The sequence below is a fragment of the Oncorhynchus clarkii genome, chromosome 5 (genome assembly GCF_045791955.1).
Source record: "Oncorhynchus clarkii lewisi isolate Uvic-CL-2024 chromosome 5, UVic_Ocla_1.0, whole genome shotgun sequence".
Classification (NCBI taxonomy): Eukaryota; Metazoa; Chordata; class Actinopteri; order Salmoniformes; family Salmonidae; genus Oncorhynchus; species Oncorhynchus clarkii.
Window position 1 is genome coordinate 35,440,160 of NC_092151.1, and position 25,228 is coordinate 35,465,387.

At 42.3% G+C, this 25,228-nt stretch overlaps 1 protein-coding gene across 1 annotated transcript; it reads left to right on the forward strand.

Moving 5' to 3' along the window:
* Nucleotides 1–11,997: 11,997 nt before the first annotated feature.
* On the forward strand, nucleotides 11,998–25,138 carry LOC139408709 (sodium-dependent phosphate transporter 1-B-like). Its single transcript, XM_071152946.1, has 11 exons — nucleotides 11,998–12,276; nucleotides 14,063–14,747; nucleotides 14,901–15,041; nucleotides 15,206–15,291; nucleotides 15,596–15,692; nucleotides 20,239–20,358; nucleotides 21,556–21,801; nucleotides 21,937–22,474; nucleotides 22,637–22,822; nucleotides 22,947–23,031; nucleotides 23,293–25,138. Exons 2-11 carry the CDS (start codon nucleotides 14,387–14,389, stop codon nucleotides 23,446–23,448), a joined length of 2,016 nt encoding a protein of 671 aa, XP_071009047.1. The 5' UTR covers nucleotides 11,998–12,276; nucleotides 14,063–14,386; the 3' UTR covers nucleotides 23,449–25,138.
* Nucleotides 25,139–25,228: the final 90 nt, after the last annotated feature.

A 25,228-nucleotide genomic window follows, 5' to 3' on the forward strand; every position in this document is an offset into this window, starting at 1 on the left:
GAGTGCATGAGGGACACATGGGCATAACCAAATGCAGACTGAGGGCTCAACAGTTGGTGTGGTGGCTTGTACTCAGATTGCCAAGCTGGTGGCCCAGTGTGAGGTCTGTACAAAATGTCAACCTTGTCATCCGGAACCAATGATGGCAACGGAGCTGCCAAAACGGCCATGACAAAAGGTAGGGGCAGATATGTTCTATTAGATAAATGACACATCTGCTAGTGGTAGATTAATATTCAAGATGCATTGAAATAGCAAAGACACCCATAAACACATCAGCTGGCGTTATCAATGGATTAAAGTAAAATAAATTCCAGGCAAGGGATCGCTGAGGTCCTGGTTACAGATAACACTCCCCAGTTCTCTGCAAGCTCCTTTTCTGCTTTTGCCGCAGAATAGGACTTCACACATGTGAACAGTAGCCCCTACCATGCACAGAGTAATGGTGAGGCAGAGAGAGCTGTGAAAATAGTAAAGGGACTGCTGAAAATGAACAAGGATCCATACAGGGCTTTGTTAGCTTACAGAGTTGCACCACTGCATCATGGGCCGTCGCCTACCGAGCTCCTGATGGGCAGGAGGCTGTGTTCCCCATTGCCTGTCTCGCCGGCTCAGCTTAAACCCTGAAGGCCTTCGCTGAGAGGGACAAACGGCTGAAACAAACTTTAGACTTTAATCGGAGACACCGTGCTACGGAGAGGCCAGAGCTGACTGAAGGTCAACGTGTGTGTGTGGATTACAAACTCAAAGACACCAGCAATAGTGCTGAGGAAAGCAGATGCCCCACGCTCCTATGTGGTGGACACAGGCTCAGAAAAGGTAGGAAGGAACAAAACACACCTCAGAGATCTTCCAGCCACAGACTGAGGCCACAGAAAATACACGAAAATAGGGTGAAGGAGAGAGAATGCTCACAGAGCCACAAGCACACCCAAAAAGGGATGTGAAGCCACCAGAGTGGCTGAAAGACTATGTTACGTGAAGAGAAAACATACTGTTGGGGACCATACCCAGCAAAAAGAGACTGTACCTAAGTTAATGTTCATACTGTTTCAGGATGTGAAGGAGCATGTTAGAGAATAATACTGGTTTCCAAATTACATTTCAGTTGTGCTTCAGTGGTTATGCATGTTGAGTTCTTGTTCATGGGAGAGGGGAAGATGTAGTAGGATGTCCCTTGTGGGTATCCTTACCAATGTATGACATGCGAGGGTTAGGTTAGTAAACATGCTGGAGCTAGAACCTCGTTGTCGTGCGTCCTTATTTTAGATAATACTACACTGGGCATTGGTAAATCCAGAACGTTGTCAGATTGCAAATTCAGAGCGTTTTGCTGTCTGAGCGTTAAGAGCACACTGGACGTTCTGGCCGAGGAGTAAGGTTGATCCGAGCTTTCAACGGCAGTTAAGAACCCAAGCTAACTGGTTAACGTTGGCTAGTTACTTCCAGACACAAATGAAAGAACACCTCACTCTGAGCATTTCTCACCATAGCAGAGCTGTGGTGACTCTAACTGTGCTGCTGGCAACAATTAATTGTTTTTTTCCCCATAGGTTTACTGACACCGACCATATTCAACCTTACGTGAGAGTGCTCTGAAATCGGAGTAGATAGCCAGAATTAACAATGTCCATTGAAACGCACAACGACTATACCACTTAGCTATGAATGATGTGAATAACCAAGTCAATAAATGTTGGTTAGTTAGCAGATAGTTAATATACTGCCTGACAAGTTCGATGCATTAGTATCTAACTAACGTTAGGTTAGCTAACATACCGGTACATATTGCTGTAATGCTATTCAGTTCGTAAGGTTAGCGTAGCTACAAATTGTCAGCCAACATAACGTGTAACTTATTTGAAAAGTCATTACTTTATTACATTGCTCAACATTTTCTTAACATTTGTCATTAGTTAGTTCAATGAATTTGTATTCGCTCTCATCAGACTTCGGTTGCATATTTTCCGCCATTTTCTTCAAATCTGAAAACGTTGTGAAGCCACGCCCATTATCGGAAGAATTGCATTATGGGCCCTCAAAGTACGGAAATAGTGTCCTCTGCGTGTGTACTTCGTATTTTGGGGAATTTAGTACGACATATGAGAACTTTTGGCATACTAACTATATCCATACTATGACCAATAAGCATACTATATACTCAATTCACGTCACAAATATTGTGGTTAGTATGAGTATTCGAACACAGCTAATGTTTCAAGTGAGAACGAGGCAAGTCTTGATGCTGAAAAAGAAAGGAAATTATTGCCTACATCACCCATATTTTATTTTTGCTAAAAAGTAGTATGTAGTTCCAGTAGTTAACTAGAGCAAAAAAGTAATTAACTCTACCAAGAATCGAATTTAGTTCAACTATCACCAAGCTACAGCAAATTTTTGTTTAATTACAAGTTGAACTACATAGTTCACTACTCGTACTCCCCAACACTGTTAATGTTAACTTCTTCCAGTGTGAATTAATTGGTAGCTTGGTAAACTATATTTTCATAGTAGCTTTATCTCAGCTCACTGGTCACCATAGCAGCACCCACAAGTAGCAATGGCTCCAGCAGGTACAGTGCCTTGCGAAAGTATTCGGCCCCCTTGAACTTTGCGACCTTTTGCCACATTTCAGGCTTCAAACATAAAGATATAAAACTGTATTTTTTTGTGAAGAATCAACAACAAGTGGGACACAATCATGAAGTGGAACGACATTTATTGGATATTTCAAACTTTTTTAACAAATCAAAAACTGAAAAATTGGGCGTGCAAAATTATTCAGCCCCTTTACTTTCAGTGCAGCAAACTCTCTCCAGAAGTTCAGTGAGGATCTCTGAATGATCCAATGTTGACCTAAATGACTAATGATGATAAATACAATCCACCTGTGTGTAATCAAGTCTCCGTATAAATGCACCTGCACTGTGATAGTCTCAGAGGTCCGTTAAAAGCACAGAGAGCATCATGAAGAACAAGGAACACACCAGGCAGGTCCGAGATACTGTTGTGAAGAAGTTTAAAGCCGGATTTGGATACAAAAAGATTTCCCAAGCTTTAAACATCCCAAGGAGCACTGTGCAAGCGATAATATTGAAATGGAAGGAGTATCAGACCACTGCAAATCTACCAAGACCTGGCCATCCCTCTAAACTTTCAGCTCATACAAGGAGAAGACTGATCAGAGATGCAGCCAAGAGGCCCATGATCACTCTGGATGAACTGCAGAGATCTACAGCTGAGGTGGGAGACTCTGTCCATAGGACAACAATCAGTCGTATATTGCACAAATCTGGCCTTTATGGAAGAGTGGCAAGAAGAAAGCCATTTCTTAAAGATATCCATAAAAAGTGTTGTTTAAAGTTTGCCACAAGCCACCTGGGAGACACACCAAACATGTGGAAGAAGGTGCTCTGGTCAGATGAAACCAAAATTGAACTTTTTGGCAACAATGCAAAACGTTATGTTTGGCGTAAAAGCAACACAGCTCATCACCCTGAACACACCATCCCCACTGTCAAACATGGTGGTGGCAGCATCATGGTTTGGGCCTGCTTTTCTTCAGCAGGGACAGGGAAGATGGTTAAAATTGATGGGAAGATGGATGGAGCCAAATACAGGACCATTCTGGAAGAAAACCTGATGGAGTCTGCAAAAGACCTGAGACTGGGACGGAGATTTGTCTTCCAACAAGACAATGATCCAAAACATAAAGCAAAATCTACAATGGAATGGTTCAAAAATAAACATATCCAGGTGTTAGAATGGCCAAGTCAAAGTCCAGACCTGAATCCAATCGAGAATCTGTGGAAAGAACTGAAAACTGCTGTTCACAAATGCTCTCCATCCAACCTCACTGAGCTCGAGCTGTTTTGCAAGGAGGAATGGGAAAACATTTCAGTCTCTCGATGTGCAAAACTGATAGAGACATACCCCAAGCGACTTACAGCTGTAATCGCAGCAAAAGGTGGCGCTACAAAGTATTAACTTAAGCGGGCTGAATAATTTTGCACGCCCAATTTTTCAGTTTTTGATTTGTTAAAAAAGTTTGAAATATCCAATAAATGTTGTTCCACTTCATGATTGTGTCCCACTTGTTGTTGATTCTTCACAAAAAAATACAGTTTTATATCTTTATGTTTGAAGCCTGAAATGTGGCAAAAGGTCGCAAAGTTCAAGGGGGCCGAATACTTTCGCAAGGCACTGTATATCTCACTGGTCACCCCCAAAGCCAATTCTTTCTTTGGATGCCTCTCCTTCTGTACTATGCTGCCAATGACTGGAACGAACTGCAAAAATCTCTGAAGCTGGAGACTCTTACCTCCCTCACTAGCTTTAAGCACCAGCTGTCAGAGCAGCTCACAGATACTGCACCTGTACATAGCTCATCTGTAAATAGCCCATCCAATCTACCTCATCCCCATACTGTATTTATTGATTTATTTATCTTTCTCCTTTGCACCCCAGTATCTCAACTTGCACAATCTTCTGCACATCCTACCATTCCAGTGTTTAATTGCTATATTGTAATTACTTTGCCACCATGGCCTATTTATTGCCTTACCTCTCTTATCCTACCTCATTTGCACATGCTGTATATAGATTTTTCTACTGTATTATTGATTGTATGTTTGTTCATTCCATGTGTAACTCTGTGTTGTTGTATGTGTCGAACTGCTTTGCTTTATCTTGGCCAGGTCGCAGTTGCAAATGAGAACTTGTTCTCAACTAGCCTACCTGTTTAAATAAAGGTGAAATAAAATAAAAAATAATAATTTTGATATGAGAAACATACACCATTATTCATTGAAGGGTGGTAATGTTAGATAACTAATGTTAATAACTTTTTTGTGTAATAATTTTCGCTATTGAAACATACATGCAACTATAATTTTCTTATTATCAACTATAATTGCAGCATTATTTATATAACTCAGGTTGCTTACCTCGAGTTGTATTCCAAATTTCCCAGTCAGAAACAAAGTTTGTTGCATGGAGTGCATGATGGCACAGGCACCAGAGAAAGTAATATTAGTGAGCACACAGTGGGAGAATCACACGGATTACCTATTTTGAAATTAAAATCTTGAATATCGCCAAAAAGGGGCAAGTTTGTACACCTGTAGGTAATGCTCCCTATAATCTCTGCCTATCAATTTGCAGTGATAAATTGTGATAAATAAAATTGTGATAAATAAAAAAGTATACCAGTCATTTAAGGACCCAAAAAATGACAGCTATGCCATATAGATTGCAAAAAAGTTGGGAAGAGATTTTCAATGCACCGATTCCGAGGCACATGGTTATAAACTGACACGCAAAAAAACACTGCATTCAAAACTTTAAATTGTTCATTTATAATTATTATACACAATTCTTGCAACCAATATAACTTTTTATATATACAGTGCCTTGCGAAAGTATTCGGCCCCCTTGAACTTTGCGACCTTTTGTCACATTTCAGGCTTCAAACATAAAGATATAAAACTGTATTTTTTTGTGAAGAATCAACAACAAGTGGGACACAATCATGAAGTGGAACGACATTTATTGGATATTTCAAACTTTTTTAACAAATCAAAAACTGAAAAATTGGGCGTGCAAAATTATTCAGCCCCCTTAAGTTAATACTTTGTAGAGCCACCTTTTGCTGCGATTACAGCTGTAAGTCACTTGGGGTATGTCTCTAAAAGTTTTGCACATCGAGAGACTGAAATTTTTTCCCATTCCTCCTTGCAAAACAGCTCGAGCTCAGTGAGGTTGGATGGAGAGCATTTGTGAACTGCAGTTTTCAGTTCTTTCCACAGATTCTCGATTGGATTCAGGTCTGGACTTTGACTTGGCCATTCTAACACCTGGATATGTTTATTTTTGAACCATTCCATTGTAGATTTTGCTTTATGTTTTGGATCATTGTCTTGTTGGAAGACAAATCTCCGTCCCAGTCTCAGGTCTTTTGCAGACTCCATCAGGTTTTCTTCCAGAATGGTCCTGTATTTGGCTCCATCCATCTTCCCATCAATTTTAACCATCTTCCCTGTCCCTGCTGAAGAAAAGCAGGCCCAAACCATGATGCTGCCACCACCATGTTTGACAGTGGGGATGGTGTGTTCAGGGTGATGAGCTGTGTTGCTTTTACGCCAAACATAACGTTTTGCATTGTTGCCAAAAAGTTCAATTTTGGTTTCATCTGACCAGAGCACCTTCTTCCACATGTTTGGTGTGTCTCCCAGGTGGCTTGTGGCAAACTTTAAACAACACTTTTTATGGATATCTTTAAGAAATGGCTTTCTTCTTGCCACTCTTCCATAAAGGCCAGATTTGTGCAATATACGACTGATTGTTGTCCTATGGACAGAGTCTCCCACCTCAGCTGTAGATCTCTGCAGTTCATCCAGAGTGATCATGGGCCTCTTGGCTGCATCTCTGATCAGTCTTCTCCTTGTATGAGCTGAAAGTTTAGAGGGACGGCCAGGTCTTGGTAGATTTGCAGTGGTCTGATACTCCTTCCATTTCAATATTATCGCTTGCACAGTGCTCCTTGGGATGTTTAACGCTTGGGAAATATTTTTGTATCCAAATCCGGCTTTAAACTTCTTCACAACAGTATCTCGGACCTGCCTGGTGTGTTCCTTGTTCTTCATGATGCTCTCTGCGCTTTTAACGGACCTCTGAGACTATCACAGTGCAGGTGCATTTATACGGAGACTTGATTACACACAGGTGGATTGTATTTATCATCATTAGTCATTTAGGTCAACATTGGATCATTCAGAGATCCTCACTGAACTTCTGGAGAGAGTTTGCTGCACTGAAAGTAAAGGGGCTGAATAATTTTGCACACCCAATTTTTCAGTTTTTGATTTGTTAAAAAAGTTTGAAATATCCAATAAATGTCGTTCCACTTCATGATTGTGTCCCACTTGTTGTTGATTCTTCACAAAAAAATACAGTTTTATATCTTTATGTTTGAAGCCTGAAATGTGGCAAAAGGTCGCAAAGTTCAAGGGGGCTGAATATTTTCGCAAGGCACTGTATGTATCCCCATATATGGGGATACAACCGTCCCAGCTATGCAGATTTTGCTGCGAAGAGACCATTTGTTTTGGTACTGCCCATATGTAGCTTGTTTTTGGTTGCAGATCCAGGAATGGTTATTTATTTATTTTATTTATTTACCTTTATTTAACCAGGTAGGCAAGTTGAGAACAAGTTCTCATTTACAATTGCGACCTGGCCAAGATAAAGCAAAGCAGTTCGACAGATACAACAACACAGAGTTACACATGGAGTAAAACAAACATACAGTCAATAATAAAGTATAAACAAGTCTAAAAAGGCCTTGGTGGAAGGTAAATACAATATAGCAAGTAAAACACTGGAATGGTAGTTTTGCAATGGAAGAATGTGCAAAGTAGAAATAAAAATAATGGGGTGCAAAGGAGCAAAATAAATAAATAAATTAAATACAGTTGGGAAAGAGGTAGTTGATAGGGCTAAATCATAGGTGGGCTATGTACAGGTGCAGTAATCTGTGAGCTGCTCTGACAGTTGGTGCTTAAAGCTAGTGAGGGAGATAAGTGTTTCCAGTTTCAGAGATTTTTGTAGTTCGTTCCAGTCATTGGCAGCAGAGAACTGGAAAGAGAGGCGGCCAAAGAAAGAATTGGTTTTGGGGGTGACTAGAGAGATATACCTGCTGGAGCGTGTGCTACAGGTGGGAGATGCTATGGTGACCAGCGAGCTGAGATAAGGGGGGACTTTACCTAGCAGGGTCTTGTAGATGACATGGAGCCAGTGGGTATGGCGACGAGTATGAAGCGAGGGCCAGCCAACGAGAGCGTACAGGTCGCAATGGTGGGTAGTATATGGGGCTTTGGTGACAAAACGGATTGCACTGTGATAGACTGCATCCAATTTGTTGAGTAGGGTATTGGAGGCTATTTTGTAAATTACATCGCCAAAGTCGAGGATTGGTAGGATGGTCAGTTTTACAAGGGTATGTTTGGCAGCATGAGTGAAGGATGCTTTGTTGCGAAATAGGAAGCCAATTCTAGATTTAACTTTGGATTGGAGATGTTTGATATGGGTCTGGAAGGAGAGTTTACAGTCTAACCAGACACCTAAGTATTTGTAGTTGTCCACGTATTCTAAGTCAGAGCCGTCCAGAGTAGTAATGTTGGACAGGCAGGCAGGTGCAGGCAGCGATCGGTTGAAGAGCATGCATTTAGTTTTACTTGTATTTAAGAGCAATTGGAGGCCACGGAAGGAGAGTTGTATGGCATTGAAGCTTGCCTGGAGGGTTGTTAACACAGTGTCCAAAGAAGGGCCGGAAGTATACAGAATGGTGTCGTCTGCGTAGAGGTGGATCAGAGACTCACCAGCAGCAAGAGCGACCTCGTTGATGTATACAGAGAAGAGAGTCGGTCCAAGAATTGAACCCTGTGGCACCCCCATAGAGACTGCCAGAGGTCCGGACAACAGACCCTCCGATTTGACACACTGAACTCTGTCTGAGAAGTAGTTGGTGAACCAGGCGAGGCAGTCATTTGAGAAACCAAGGCTGTTGAGTCTGCCGATGAGGATGTGGTGATTGACAGAGTCGAAAGCCTTGGCCAGATCAATGAATACGGCTGCACAGTAATGTTTCTTATCGATGGCGGTTAAGATATCGTTTAGGACCTTGAGCGTGGCTGAGGTGCACCCATGACCAGCTCTGAAACCAGATTGCATAGCAGAGAAGGTATGGTGAGATTCAAAATGGTCGGTAATCTGTTTGTTGACTTGGCTTTCGAAGACCTTAGAAAGGCATGGTAGGATAGATATAGGTCTGTAGCAGTTTGGGTCAAGAGTGTCCCCCCCTTTGAAGAGGGGGATGACCGCAGCTGCTTTCCAATCTTTGGGAATCTCAGACGACACGAAAGAGAGGTTGAACAGGCTAGTAATAGGGGTGGCAACAATTTCGGCAGATAATTTTAGAAAGAAAGGGTCCAGATTGTCTAGCCCGGCTGATTTGTAGGGGTCCAGATTTTGCAGCTCTTTCAGAACATCAGCTGAATGGATTTGGGAGAAGGAGAAATGGGGAAGGCTTGGGCGAGTTGCTGTTGGGGGTGCAGTGCTGTTGACAGGGGTAGGAGTAGCCAGGTGGAAAGCATGGCCAGCAGTAGAAAAATGCTTATTGAAATTTTCAATTATGGTGGATTTATCAGTGGTGACAGTGTTTCCTATCTTCAGTGCAGTGGGCAGCTGGGAGGAGGTGTTCTTATTCTCCATGGACTTTACAGTGTCCCAGAACTTTTTTGAGTTAGTGTTGCAAGAAGCAAATTTCTGCTTGAAAAAGCTAGCCTTGGCTTTTCTAACTGCCTGTGTATAATGGTTTCTAGCTTCCCTGAACAGCTGCATATCACGGGGGCTGTTCGATGCTAATGCAGAACGCCATAGGATGTTTTTGTGTTGGTTAAGGGCAGTCAGGTCTGGGGAGAACAAAGGGCTATATCTGTTCCTGGTTCTAAATTTCTTGAATGGGGCATGTTTATTTAAGATGGTTAGGAAGGCATTTTTAAAAAATATCCAGGCATCCTCTACTGACGGGATGAGGTCAATATCCTTCCAGGATACCCCGGCCAGGTCGATTAGAAAGGCCTGCTCGCTGAAGTGTTTCAGGGAGCGTTTTACAGTGATGAGAGGAGGTCGTTTGACCGCTGACCCATTACGGATGCAGGCAATGAGGCAGTGATCGCTGAGATCTTGGTTGAAGACAGCAGAGGTGTATTTAGAGGGGAAGTTGGTTAGGATGATATCTATAAGGGTGCCCGTGTTTAAGGCTTTGGGGAGGTACCTGGTAGGTTCATTGATAATTTGTGTGAGATTGAGGGCATCAAGTTTAGATTGTAGGATGGCTGGGGTGTTAAGCATGTTCCAGTTTAGGTCGCCTAGCAGCACGAGCTCTGAAGATAGATGGGGGGCAATCAGTTCACATATGGTGTCCAGAGCACAGCTGGGGGCAGAGGGTGGTCTATAGCAGGCGGCAACGGTGAGAGACTTGTTTTTAGAGAGGTGGATTTTTAAAAGTAGAAGTTCAAATTGTTTGGGTACAGACCTGGATAGTAGGACAGAACTCTGCAGGCTATCTTTGCAGTAGATTGCAACACCGCCCCCTTTGGCAGTTCTATCTTGTCTGAAAATGTTGTAGTTTGGAATTAAAATGTCTGAATTTTTGGTGGTCTTTCTAAGCCAGGATTCAGACACAGCTAGAACATCCGGGTTGGCAGAGTGTGCTAAAGCAGTGAATAGAACAAACTTAGGGAGGAGGCTTCTAATGTTAACATGCATGAAACCAAGGCTATTACGGTTACAGAAGTCGTCAAAAGAGAGCGCCTGGGGAATAGGAGTGGAGCTAGGCACTGCAGGGCCTGGATTCACCTCTACATCGCCAGAGGAACATAGGAGGAGTAGAATAAGGGTGCGGCTAAAAGCAATAAGAATTGGTCGTCTAGAACGTCTGGAACAGAGAGTAAAAGGAGGTTTCTGGGGGCGATAAAATAGCATCAAGGTATAATGTACAGACAAAGGTAAGGTAGGATGTGAATACAGTGGAGGTAAACCTAGGTATTGAGTGATGAAGAGAGAGATATTGTCTCTAGAAACATCATTGAAACCAGGAGATGTCATTGCATGTGTGGGTGATGGAACTAATAGGTTGGATAGGGTATAATGAGCAGGACTAGAGGCTCTACAGTGAAATAAGCCAATAAACACTAACCAGAACAGTTGAAGGTTGAAGAATTGCAACATTTACCTGGAGCGATGATTTGAAAAGTCATATTCAATCGATCAATAATTTAATAATACTTTTAGCAAAAAAATGTATCTTCAATTTACAATCTGTAGAAACAATGAGAATAGAAAGGTTCAGAACTTTTGTGAATCAGCACAGCACAGTTGAAAAATATATGGCAAATATAAATAAAAAATGGATGGTGTTAAGAGATAGATGGGAGGGGTTGAGTGGAGCTAAAGGATGGGATTAAAAACAAACAAAATATAATTATTGTAAAATGTAGTATGTATAAACTGGAAGTAGAGGCCTAAGTGTTGTTGTCCATTAGTTTACTCCAATTAGGGGAGGGGTGATAGGGTTAGGGAAAATAAATTTTACAAAATATATACAATGCAGACAATTTCATTGATGGAAGCTACAATCTATCTACCCCCTAAAATATATATATACAGTACCAGTCAAAAGTTTGGACACACCTACTCATTCAAGGGTTTTTCTTTATTTTTTTCTATTTTCTACATTGTAGAATAATAGTGAAGACACCAAAACTATGAAATAACACATATGGAATCATGTAGTAATCAAATAAGTGTTAAACAAATCTAAATATAATTTATATTTGAGATTCTTCAAAGTAGCCAGCCACACTTTGCCTTGATGACAGCTCTTGGCATTCTCCTAACCAGCTTCATGAGGTAGTCACCTGGAATGCATTTCAATTAACAGGTGTGCCTTGTTAAAAGTTAAGAAAAACCCTTGAGTGAATAGGTGTGTCCAAACTTTTGACAGGTACTGTATCAAAAAAACAAAACAAAAAAAATTGCAGTCACGGGAAATAACGCATTTTTTATGAAGAAGAAAAAATAATCTTAATGAAAATGTTGTGATTTTGAAAAAGATAGGCCTACTCCACTGCGGTCATAACAGTGATTTTAGAATGAGTTCAATTAGGCCTCCCACATGCTATTGGAAAATGTGGGTCTTGCCCATTTTGAGTTTGTACAATCTATAACATTGCACTTTATTGCGTGGGATGCTGCCATGAAGGCCGTCATTGTAAATAAGAATTTGTTCTTAACTGATTTGCCTAGTTTTTAAAAAATTATTAAGAGCCACACAACAGAACACTTTTCATCAATGAATCATGAGGTTACAGTGTAGGTCGATGATTGACAGGTTTTCAGGATGGGGCTGGGCATGACGATGGGTGTTACCAAAGCGCCACCCTCTGATGCTCCATAAAGACTAGCACCCGAAATGTATAAATGCGGTTATAACGGATCTTGACGCAGTCAAACTCTGTTTTTACAGGAATATAACAGACTAAACGGCAAGCGTACGTTAATATACATTTTTTGATTTAGTTATATAAATATTTTAAAATTCAAACCAGTCGTTTTCCGTGATTGTTCGTTTCCTGATCCCGCGCGCGCTACTGAGCAAGTTATGCGCGGGCTGAACATGTCCTAGTCTTCTTCAACATTGACAACTAACATGTGGTAAGTTAAACTTGTCATTATTTTTTTTAAATAGTGCCGTTTTAATTGGTAACTAATTAACGTTTTCGTAACGTTGGTTACGTTACTGTGACTGATATTTTTGTAAATAGCTTGCCGGCTAACGCTAGCAAACGTTTGTTCAATCATGATGATACTAGCTAATATTAACAAAAAAAGAGTTCCTTCACATTGACCGTAACGTTACATCGTAAGGATTATAAAGTCAGCTACCGAGCTATACTTAGGTTAATTGTCATTAATTTATAATAACGAAGCGTCGCTAACAATAGATAGCTAAACTTAGCTTTCTAGTATAGCTTATATGGCGGTTATTGACTATTACATTGGTAAACCTAGTTAGGTAGACGACTGGCAATCGCTAAGGTGAGGTGGTTAAGAACATTCGACATTGCCGGTCATGTTGCGGTGCGAGTCACGATTGAATGAATTCTGACACGTGCTCTGTGCGTCGTAGTTAGAATTAGATGTCTCTGCAGTTTTAACATATTACCAACTTTAGATAGCTAACGTTGTTACCCATGTTAAATGTCTAAGCAATAGTTATGAACTTCACGATACCCGATGATGTTGAGTGCGCAGGCGATTCGTTTTTTGACCGAGTAACTTTAGCCTACCACTGACTATAATTGAGTCGGTATCAGTCGATACTTTAGGCAGGCCGGCCTGTATGTAAATTATTGCATTAGTAACGTGTAGCTCACTACCTATGTTTGTCCTGTGTAGTTGCAATATTATTCGTTGGGTGCTGCAATCCGTATTTTAAAAAATATATATATTTTAAAATCTACAATTTTACACGACCTCCGCTAAGGGAGCCGGCGTTATTTAACGCAGAATGGACAGCCCAGTCATCGCACGGCGCAATTTATAAGGTCACAAAGTTATCAAACTACGGATTGCAGAACCCAAAGAAAATAACTCCACTAGACACAGGACCAACAGGGGTACAAGTTAACGTTACGTATTAAATAATGGATATGTTTTACTGCAAGTATCGACTGATACCGACTCGGATGTAGTCGGAGGTTGCCTACACTCCGCCAAAACTCACCGCCTCCGAAGTCAACTCCATCGGTCATTGTGGAGTTGCGAATTCTTGGCTATCTAACGTTAGATGGCTAGTGTTATGTTGCATTGTCATGTATACATTTCTCTGCTACGTTGGCAAAGAGTACATTGTCAATTTCTGTTATGTTGTCTAGCTGCCTTTGGTTAGTCTCATCCTGCGACATCCCCCCCCCCCCCCCCCCCCCCCCCAAAATGGCTTCCTTATTGCATTGTCTTCAGGCAAGACAGACTGACTGTATCTAGAGCGGTACCCATTCAGTCATTGCATGAAACATCCTGGGAACGACGTTGCCTCAATTGCACACATAGTAGCTCACCAGCTCATTTTGCTAAGTAGCGAGCAATGTTTTGGCGTTAAAAGGTGGTTTTCTTTTGTGTTCACTGAAATTCTTATTGAATGACCTGGCCACACTTTAATTTCAATAGAAGTGGATATGGTCAGGCTCCAGGTTTGCTATTGCTACTACTGCTGTTTTGAGTAGTGTTGCAAAATGGTTAACCATGTGTGTTTTTTCGGGTTAGTGGAACCCTAGTTGCTGTGGTAGGATTTGACCATCATATATTTATTTACCTGCAGCTGGTCTCTGATTTTAAGATTGTATATCAATTAATGATCTGAGGTACACTGTTCTTGCTTTGTGAAGTTTGAAGAAGGGATGTTTACTTTATTTAGACATTTCTCCCTCTTCTCTTTCAGGATGTTCTGTCATTCACCTACAGTGACTGTTGAACAATGCGTGTCTGTTCAGTCTGTATGATTGCCCAAAGCCAAATAAACCCTAACAAAGCTAGTAAAATTACAGTATAGCAATACTTTACCTCACCATTAATTTATTGTTGTTCATTCAGGGACAGCACGCACATAGGCTACTCTCAGTAGGTTTGGTTAACCCTCAACCTTGAGGGTTAGGGTATACACATTGATACCTCATTTAATTTTTCTGCTAGGAAATATCACATTTATTTTTGATATACATTCCCTTATCGTGACATCAATCTTTAGAGTAATCAATCACGCACAATGGTTTCGACAACTCTTGCCACCCTTACCCTGGTGGGCACCACACTAGGGATCACGGCCCAGGTCACTGGTGAACCACTGACAGACTACATGTGGCTTCTCATAGTTGGCTTTATCATCGCCTTCATCCTAGCCTTCTCTGTGGGGGCCAATGACGTGGCCAACTCGTTCGGCACGGCAGTGGGCTCTGGAGTGGTCACCTTGCGGCAGGCCTGCATCCTGGCCACTATCTTTGAGACCGTTGGATCTGTGCTTCTGGGAGCCAAGGTCAGCGAGACCATCCGCAAGGGCATCATTGACGTGGACATGTACAACGGCTCCGAACACATGCTTATGGCTGGCTCTGTCAGTGCCATGTTTGGTGAGTGAAACAAATTATTATAATACCCTTTTGTAGGCAAGACAATTATTTATTTCAATTTGTACATCTTGTGTATGGTTGTACTATGATGTAACGTTGAAATGGAGCTGGAACTGCTTAAATGGTCAAGTTGGCTTTTATGCTGCTTCTTAGGTTCTGCTGTATGGCAATTGGTGGCCTCTTTTCTCAAGCTGCCCATCTCAGGGACCCACTGCATTGTTGGTGCTACCATTGGCTTCTCTCTGGTGGCCAAAGGTCAACAGGGGGTCAGGTGGCTGGAACTCCTTCGGATTGGTAAGTCAGCAGCTTCCGTTGACCACGGCTTACTTTGATCCCGTAGGAAAATTAACAGCTTCTATTATGTGCAATGTTTTTATTCAGACAACTTTGTACGAGTAATGCAAGTGTCTGGTGTTCCTGAGAGCACTATGCAATGCTAATTTTTGTAATCTCCACAGTTGCCTCCTGGTTTCTCTCCCCCCTTCTGTCTGGCATCATGTCAGGTGTCCTTTTCTACTTTGTTCGTATGTTCATCTTGCACAAGGTAAGCTGACAAATCTGCTTCTATCTAAATCTAGATGTTCTTAAATTGTAGGAAGCTTCTTGTTGGAAATGGTTGTAGTCTGTGCCAGACCATAGATGATGTCCCAGACATCATAACAAGGTCATTATATTAAACAAATAAAGACACTCCTTGTTCTTTGGACAGGGGTAATATTCTCAGTGTAATCTCACAGGCCATTATGTTAGATAAAATGTACTGACACACCTTCTATTCTGCCATCAAATGTAAGCTGACAGTACAATGGGGAGCATGGTGTTTTTGATTTCTGTTTGTCCCTATGTAGAAAGACCCGGTGCCCAATGGTCTGAAGGCCCTGCCTGTCTTCTATGCTGTCACAATGATGATCAACCTATTCTCCATCATCTTCACTGGAGCTCCAAGTGAGTATCGTTGTCCCAGTCTACCATCACCATGCATGCCTGCCTACAGCCTAAAATAATCTGCTCCCTTAGCCAGTCGGATACCTACATTTTTTTCAAGACTGAAACAGACTGCTTACTGTTCTCGGAGAAGGCCTGTTATTTTAACCTGTTGTGTTTTGGGTCTTTTCTTGAATGTGGTTATGTCATCATGACATAATTAAATTACAGAGAGGAGCACTTCACAACAGGGAGCTGGAAATAGGATTTCTCTTTATTCTTGACGACAGTGAATGTCCCTTTCCCACACAGAGGAGGAAAAGCGGAAGTAAAGAGGTTGTTACCTCTGCAACTGTGTGTCCTTTGCCTCCGTCAGTAGTCTCGTTGAATAGGGCCATATAAAATCTGCGTTTCGGACAGACTCCAGACCTTAAAAAAATATAAAGTATGTGTGTATTAATCAAAAGAGAAACAAAATGCAACAGTGATTTGTATTTTCCTGTGACTTTCTGAAACAGCACAAATGCCCCTGTCGGCGTGTTGTATGTCTGGTCTATACTTTGTGTTGCGGTTAGCGACAATGCTAATGATATCTGTCTGTTGGTAGATGGCAAGACATTCCCCAAAACTCACAATTAAATGTTAGCTACAACATAGCATATGCCTACATAGCAGAATTAAATCATGATTACTTGCATCAATCCATTGGCTATTTGTTTTGTAAACTCTGCAATCACGAGTGCTATAGAAACACTGCTAACCAAACAACGGTCTCTAGCTGGTGCACATTTGCATTAAAGGGTAATTACACCCACATTTCTTAGCTATTTCTTTCCTTTCTCAGACACCAAGTAGTTTACGGATGTGGTTTAAGCATTGGTGTGGACTTAGAACGTCCAATTTAGTTTTTCTATTAAAAAGTGTGCTTTCTGGGAGCAGAAACCTGGAAGAAATTGATTTCATAGGACTCTAATTGAGAGCACTGAATATTAAGGTCTGTTATATTGTTCACTTTTTAGCTTTGAAACTCTAATTAAATGAGCAACTTTTGCTCCTTGTTTTCTTCTACCTACAGGACCGAACAGTTCAAGAATTCAACTGGCCTGGGCCATTAAATGAAGGCTACAGGCCAGAGTATGACTTGATGTGTATATACGCACATCTGCACACCCACTCAGAGGAGACCACATGCACTCACTCACATAATGTCAGGTGTCAGGTGTCAGTCACACCTACATGTGAGTGTACTGTACATGGGGACCTTTTACTCTGGGGTACCTCACATGAAGTTCCATACAGAGATTGTATTCCAGGAATCCTGCTCAATATATTCCCACACAACTGAGAAGAGCTCAGGGAGTGATTAATTGGAGAACCAGATATTACATAATGACATGTAGGCCTACTGTATTAACACACGCGCTGAGGAGGACGTATCTTTACACATACTGGCACACTTTTAGACTCTGGCCACTGCCTGTAACTGGAGCTGGCTTATTACGAGGCTAATCCTGATCTTTAGCCACTTGGTCGGTTAGTCACTCCCTCATGTTATAAGCACCTGGATTAAGAATTCAAAACAAGATGGGTCCATGATTAGCCCCTTCCCCCACTTCCCTTAATTTCACAATTCATTCAGGTGCATTGTATCCAAATGGGTTGTACTATTTCAGAACACATTTCAACTGTCCTCTTGTGAGAATCTTTTGAACCACAGAAATCACAGGATAAGTAATGGATTATGTCACCATTTTTTGGCTGTATTTGGCTCCGGAGTTGTGTAACAGTAGTATAGTGGTGACTGATCTGCTAGTCTAATACAACTCCATTTAAACTCAATGGGTGAAGAGGAAGGTGGCCAAGACAGGGAACTGTACATTTTGTTTCCTGTTTTAGAACTCTGTTTCTTTTGGTTTAACATGGTGGTGTGAAAGCACTCAGGCAATCCCGCAAGCGCGTTCCTATACACAATATAGCCAATCTTAGTGCCAGAGAGCTCAGTTGGAATGGGTGAAAAAAATGAATGCATCTCAGGCCTGAGAATTGAGGTCAAGAGTGGATCATTTATAGAAGAGGCCTTGGTGTTCCACACCTTGTAAATCACCCAAGTTATTTTAGCACAGCTCTATTTAGTCATTAGAAAGCTGTACTATAGAAGGCTTTGCTGACAGAGGAAAGGGCAGTCACCATTTTATGAGCATGTCAACATTTAGCCTACGTTTGATTTGTAGAACCAACCAAGCAAATACTGGTCCCCTCTAGTTAGAGAATCAAACATATTTCTTCACTCACTTGGATAACCTGCCTGGCCTTCACTACAAACTATTCACTTTCAAACAGTGGACACACCCCTTGTCCCTACATTTCAATATGCTTTAGCTAGAAGGCTAATTTTCTGCTTCGGTTACCCTTTGGAAAACAAACAGTGGGTGGCTTGGTTGCTTAGGTTACACTAAACAATTGGGAAAATGGAAATGACTGATCACAGTGGAGCAGCTGAGAAGAATAGGTTTAATAAACTGAACTGTGACTCAGTATACACTGCATGCCAGAAATACGACAGTCTCTAAATGTCTGAATGGTACATCTTGATAATGCATATTGCCTGTTTACACAGATTAAACTTTTTGGTGGGGCTTAATAAGCGGACAAGGGCTCATTATCGGAGTAAACGGCAATTGAGAAATTAGTTTATAGTTTTCTGTGGTATATGGCCCTTCAAATGACTGATTTTAGAACATGATAGATTCTGATAGGCAAGCAATGCTAAATGCAACTGAAATAGTTTGAGTAGCCTACTTTTATGTTCATACAGTTAGGAAAAGTTGTGCTTTGACTTTTTTAATTCTGGTTACTTTTTAGTTTATCAACATTGTTTATTCTACTAGTGGTAGGAGTGACACGAACTGGGACCATAAAGAGGATAATTGGCCAAAGCCACCCATCCCAACTATACAATTAACGGTCATGAGTGCTGGGGCTGAAATGCTCTTGGGGGGAAAATGACAAACCATATTATTGTGTAATGTAGGCCACGGGATGCAAAGGTTTAGAAGGGAGGGGTTTGTAATGCAGCAGTTGTTAAATTCCACTTCCTGAGACCTCCATTATTCATCCCACTGGATGGAGTGGTGTAGACTTGCCCCTTTTTGTGGGTGTGTTTATTACAACTGGCCGGTTGCTAGTTTTTTTTGCCTATTATAAAAAATGTTAAAAAAATCTCTAGACATGTAATCCACTATAGGTCATCAACACGTACTATCAACAAATGTCCCTCAGCACATACTGAATAATACAGACTCCATTCTCCACTCTTTCAGGGACACATATTTTTGCCCACTGTTAATTTGGCACCAGCCACCCCCTCCTACCCCACACAAATGTCTACTGGCCGTACCTGTTTTGGGCTGTCCCACGGTCACTGAGTCATTCTAGACTAGTCTAATGGAAGAAGCCTCCGCTGTTCTTAGAAGAAAAACATTCTAACACCCCCTTCCCATTTCCTCTCCTCTGCCTCTCCCCTCCTGGAGGGGGTGAGTTTGTTGCGTAACTAAATACTCATTGCTCATGTGGCACGGCCTGCAGGCTAGTGCTGCAGCATGTGAGGATGAGTCAGTAGACTACACAGGAAAGAGCACGATGGACTCTGCCCTTCAATGAACACCACGATGAGACACCGTTATCTCAGGGCCCTGGCCTTCCATTTCCTTTAGTTTTTCACATCCCAGCATAGTTAATTTTTATTAATGTGCGGTCAAGGTAACCGCAAACGTGTAGCTTTAATTTTAGAGCGACACTTTTGTTATTTACTCTTGTCTATGTTGCTGACTCTCCAACACGTCGCTTGCTGCCCCCCCGTCCCCCGTCGTGGTCCTTTCCCTGCCAGCAGCATGCACAAGACCGCGTTGGCACCCCCACAAACACTATCGCTCGCAGTCTTGGCACACAGATGTCTTTTATGCTACTGCGAACACTTAGGCTTCCTTCTGTTTAAGTCCTCTCCTAACCTTTTTTAAGGCACTCGCTGTGAGAGGAGCATGTGAATGCGACATCCCTCGTCATTCACATGCTCCTCACCCACAGCATTGTGTAACTGTTCAGATCTATTGGCACGCTACCGTGCCATATTTAACTGGAACATGTGCCACTTGCTGTGGTCCATTCTTGTAGCTAGTGGTGAAGGTGTGTGTTTTTGGGTGATATTTTCCCTGGAAATATGACCATGTGCAATGAGTAGATAACCATGGATGTCCAAAGGAGCGTTCTAGCATTTCACCCTCTTTTAAAATGTTTTTCTCTGTACTCAATATGTTAATTTGTTATCCTATTGAATCATTCTTTACTGTTACGGTTGATATTGTATAATTTAGAAATGTTTTTTAATGTGAATATTTATAATAGGAATGGGCTACTGTAATTCTACCAACTATAGATGAGGAGCCAGGTCCAGATAAAATGTTAGTCTGAAGACTTACTGTAAACCTTTAGAAAGGTAGCTTCTGCTGCCTTGTTTTTCAAAACCATCTTTCCTCTCTTTCTCCTGTCTGTCACTGCTTGGTTACTCCAGTGCTTGGATTTGACAAGATCCCATGGTGGGGCACACTGCTCATCTCTTTGGCCTGTGGTGTGCTGACCGCCCTGTTGGTCTGGTTTATAGTCTGCCCACGCCTCAAGAAGAAGATTGAACGTAAGTACATTTTCTTTCCCCTTAAGTTTGGCACACCTCTTACAAAGCTGCTAATTTATGGTTTTATTTGATTAGAGAATTAAGTATTCCTTTCACGGTCTTTCCTGGAAAATATGTTTGCTTGGGTGCTGTTAAACTGCTGCCTTACATTTGGGCACGGAAAGTGTCATAGGGATTAATACTACATGTGTCTGTGGCTTCAACCATTCATGCCAAGGTTTTAATCCAGCAAATGGATTCAGGGCTGCAGATATGTTGTTTTACACTAATTCTGTGTTCTGGCTTGTCTTGGAAGTACTCAAGTCTGATCTTTTTAAAACAAATCTGCATGGAGCTTAAAATGCAGTGTGATAATTGTGCTGGTCAAAAGTAGACCTGTCTATTAATAGTGAAAAGGAGTCTCATCACATGGTCTGAAATCCAGGATGAAAAAGTTAACCCTTTTCTTAAATAGCCTCCCTTTGAATGGGTACAAAAATGAAAAGTTAGATTTTATATTGTCTGTATTTTTATCTTAACTTCACTATGGGGCCAATGGTGAAAGGTTAATACATTTGCGGCTGAAATATCCGTGACAGATCTGTCTGGTAGGGTCCAATTCTACTAAATAGAGGCGCTTAATTGGTTCATAGTGATCCACTCATTGGCCTTTACCTCAACTAGAATAGCCATGGGTTGACTTAAAGTATTGACGTGAAGTTGGCACTGAGTCACAGGGTTAAGACTGCAGGTGACTACTGACGTGGCTCAAGTCGAAAACAAACTGCTGCCGCCTAGACTCCTGTCCTAACCAGTTTGGATGACGCAATCAGGTCAACTGGCTAGATAGCAGACCAAACCGTTCTTAGGACTCACGAGGTGGACATATGTTTGCATTGAGTATCTGAAACTGCAAACCAAAAGTCATACAGGATACATCCACTTTCAGACCTTATCTACATAGGCCTACATTAAAAAGGTTTTAGTCGATGGCACAATGTAAATATGCTAAAATTTGTACAGTCATTAGCCCTTTTTACCTGCTCTTATGAACATTTTGGCTCTCTCAAATTTTAATGCGTTTACCCCTATAGTAAATACTTTTGTTTTTTTCTCAGCTTAAATGTTGAGGTGTATACGAACCAAATGTGCATGTTCCCTCACTATTCGTGTTTGGTCTCGAGCCCAGGCAGTCTAACGCCACTCTTCCTCCTCCAGGAAAAATCAAGTCTTCCAGCCCCTCTGAGAGCCCCCTGATGGAAAAGAGGGAACTGAGGGAGGGGCCTGTACCCTGTACCATCCTGAAGCCTGTCCCTGAGGAGCCCCCTTCACCCCCCTCCCCTGCCTCGCATGCTGACCCAGACACCCTCTCCCAGCCTCCCCAAGAGGAGCGCAGGGTCACCTTTGGCATTGGAGATTCTGATGATTGCGACAAGGAAGGCAAGGAGTCTGAGACCGGCAATGGTGAGTCATGGGGAGGTTCTGGCTGCCTTGGTAAATGGGTTGGGAAAAGTTAAAAAATGGGAGAAATATGTGAATACTAATGGTAATCCATGACTGACTACACTATTGCTTACTTTAAAGTCTATTTTTAATCAGTCCCAAAAGTGCAGTTCAGCAAGGATGTGCAGTTCAGCAACGGCCCGGCCCACATCCCCAGTAACGGTTACAGCCAGTACCACACGGTGCACAAGGACTCTGGACTCTACAAAGACCTGTTACACAAGCTCCACCTTGCCAAGGTGGGCGACTGCATGGGCGAGGCAGGCGACAGACCCATTCGCCGCAACAACAGCTACACCTCCTACACCATGGCCATCATCGGCATGCACGGAGACTTTCGGCCCAAAGAGGGCGAGTTCCACGCCAGCGAGGACAAAGGTACAGAGAAGAAGCGTGTACGCATGGACAGCTACACCAGCTACTGCAACGCTGTGGCCGAGCACGGGGCTCCTGAGGGCCTGGGGGAGGCAGAGGTGACTCTGGAGATGGGAGAGGAGGACGCTGGCAGCAGCCGCAGCTCTCTGGAAGAGGATGGCCATGACCATGACCGCCCAGAGGTTTCAGAGCTCTTCAGGTTCCTCCAGATCCTCACAGCCTGCTTTGGCTCCTTCGCCCACGGGGGCAACGATGTCAGGTAGGGAGATGTTCCATCTTGGATGATTTGTCAAGATGAATAGTCATTTTATTGCTGTTTAAGTGTTTTTGGACTAGTAGTTTGGTTGCTGCTTGTATGTTCATGTAGAGGAACTTTTTGTACTTGGTTTGTATTTGCGTAACCTAGTCTCTTCTCCTGCAGCAATGCCATTGGTCCATTGGTAGCACTGTGGCTGGTGTACAATAGTGGTTCTGTGAACTCCAGTGCCCCCACACCCATCTGGCTGCTGTTGTACGGAGGAGTTGGCATCTGCCTCGGGCTCTGGGTGTGGGGTCGCAGGGTTATCCAGACCATGGGAAAGGACCTCACCCCAATCACTCCCTCCAGGTATGAACCAGGCTGACAAATCCAAGTCAGTCAAATGGCACCTTTACAACAACATTCCCCACAGACCTGAGACTTGGACAGACAACCAACCGTTCACTCAATTCTGGATTTCTTTTCCTTGCAGTGGTTTCAGCATTGAACTTGCCTCAGCCCTGACCGTTGTGGTTGCCTCCAACATTGGCCTGCCTGTCTCCACCACCCACTGCAAGGTAAGCTGTTCAGCCTTGGACACGGTGGTCTGACGGGGAGGAGGGCTGGGTAATGTGGAAGGCAGGGAGCCGTAAACAGGATGTCTTCTTTTTGGCAGTTCAAACTGGTTTTAATTTCCACTTTAACACTGAAAAGCAAGATAAAAACAGAATCCGGTCAGCTACTGTTAGGGGGAGTGTTGTCCACGTCTTAATGCGCCATGGTTCCTAAGTGTTTAACAAAGGTCAGTGCGTCAATAGTGTGTGTGTGTGTGTTGCCAGGTTGGCTCTGTGGTAGCGGTTGGCTGGCTGCGCTCCAGGAAGGGTGTGGACTGGCGTCTGTTCCGGAACATCTTCATGGCCTGGTTTGTGACTGTGCCCATCTCTGGTCTGATCAGCGCTGCCATCATGGCCCTCTTCTTCTATGTTATCCTGTAAGCCCAGGGCTACCTGTACCCCACAACAGGGGAGGAGAAAGAACAAGCGCCCACTCGCACCAGGGGAGAGGTGGAGTGAAAAGGAGAAGGGGTTGGAAGGCAATTATATGCCCCTAACCAACATACCCGAAGGTAGAAATACATAAAGAAGAAATGTTAATGGAAAAAAGGATGTTGTGATATTGGCCTGTGGTTTTTGGCTGCGTCATTCTCAACCTTAAGTGATGGTTGTTGGTTCCGCCAGATTACTTCCAATGGGACATGAATTTTTTCCGACTTGGCTGTATTTTTTTTGCTTTTCAATGCTCATGATCTTGTAAATAACTAATCAAAGCATTTTTTGATTCTCCACTACTTCCATTTTTTTTTATTGTGTAATTATGTACATACTACCATGTTCCTGTTCTTTTAAAAGCATCTTATTTTACAAGTTCGTATGACACAATTACAATGCAGTATTGGCCTTTATTGAAAGATCTTTCTCCTGACCTACATATTAAAAAAATGCTCAAAGTAACCTAGAATAAGCAGTATTTTTAGGTTGAAAGTGAAGTTATTGGGTGGTCTCCACCTTTACATGCCATTGTCAAATGTGTTTGCGTGTCTTTTTGTCACTAATTAAGTTTTAAGAATTGTGTGTGGAATTGGTTTTCCTCATGTGCAGGTGTGCTTGTCTTCCCCTCGCCCTTTCCTGATCGAACAGAGTTTGACTGTCGCAAGCCCCTCTGAGCTGATTGTCTCAACTTGTTACAATGGTCCCTCAGATTTTCCTCTATTTTTAGGTCAGTCATTGGCTCAGCATTTATTCTAATGCAATAGATTGCTTTGTGTCAGACTAACCAATTTAACTGAAATGTGCTCAACATGAAACCAGACTGAGTAGACTCCTTTGTTCCCCTACTTACATATGCTCTTTGAGCACAGAGCAGGTGTTACGGGACCTGACCTCACCTAGCTCTTACCACACTGGCTGGTGGGACAAATGATAATTTATTCTTTGGGAAAATGGCACATTTTTCTAAGTAATGTTTTGTGGTCTGAAACAGTCACACTTTCATATGGCTAGTTATTTTTAAATACAATTGTTTTAAAGGCATTGTTCAACACAATCTAGTACCATACATCAGTATATATTCTGAGTCAGCTTTGGCATTATTCATGGTGATAGCGGACCTCTGAACATGAGGTTACCTGAACAAATTTGCTGGTGGAATGTTGGTGAGGGGAAACACTCAAATGAAAAGACCATATTTCCTGTTAAACTTGATTGCATCAAACTAGATGTTGCAACGTGTTAGTTCTGCTCAAGCCTTCTGTAGTCTTTGTTTTGCAATTTAACGTCAGAATTTTTACTTCCCTGTACTCATGCTCTGTGGAATGTACACTTGCATACACATCGGGTTACTCTTGCCACCCCCTCTCAGCTAAATGTTTTTATATCTGGTTGATGAGATTAGTGTGAGAGGTGGCAGGTTGCTACCCTAAACCTGGTGTGGGAACCTTGACCAGAGGCTCTGTTAGAAAAGGGGGGGGCGTGCTGTGATGCCACTGAGCGTTGCAGTACTAAATGCATTTAGACTTAGATGCTTTAGTTGCCTTGGTTTTTTTTAGGCACCAAAGAAAAGACTGGCTTGTTAAGCACAGACAGTCTACTCAGACTGGACAAAGGAAAATAAATACAAATTGAAAGCTATTACCTTGTATTTTCATTTTCTATCTGTATTTAAGTTGTAATGTGCTTTGAAAGACTCATCTCATAAACCATGACATTTCAAATAAAG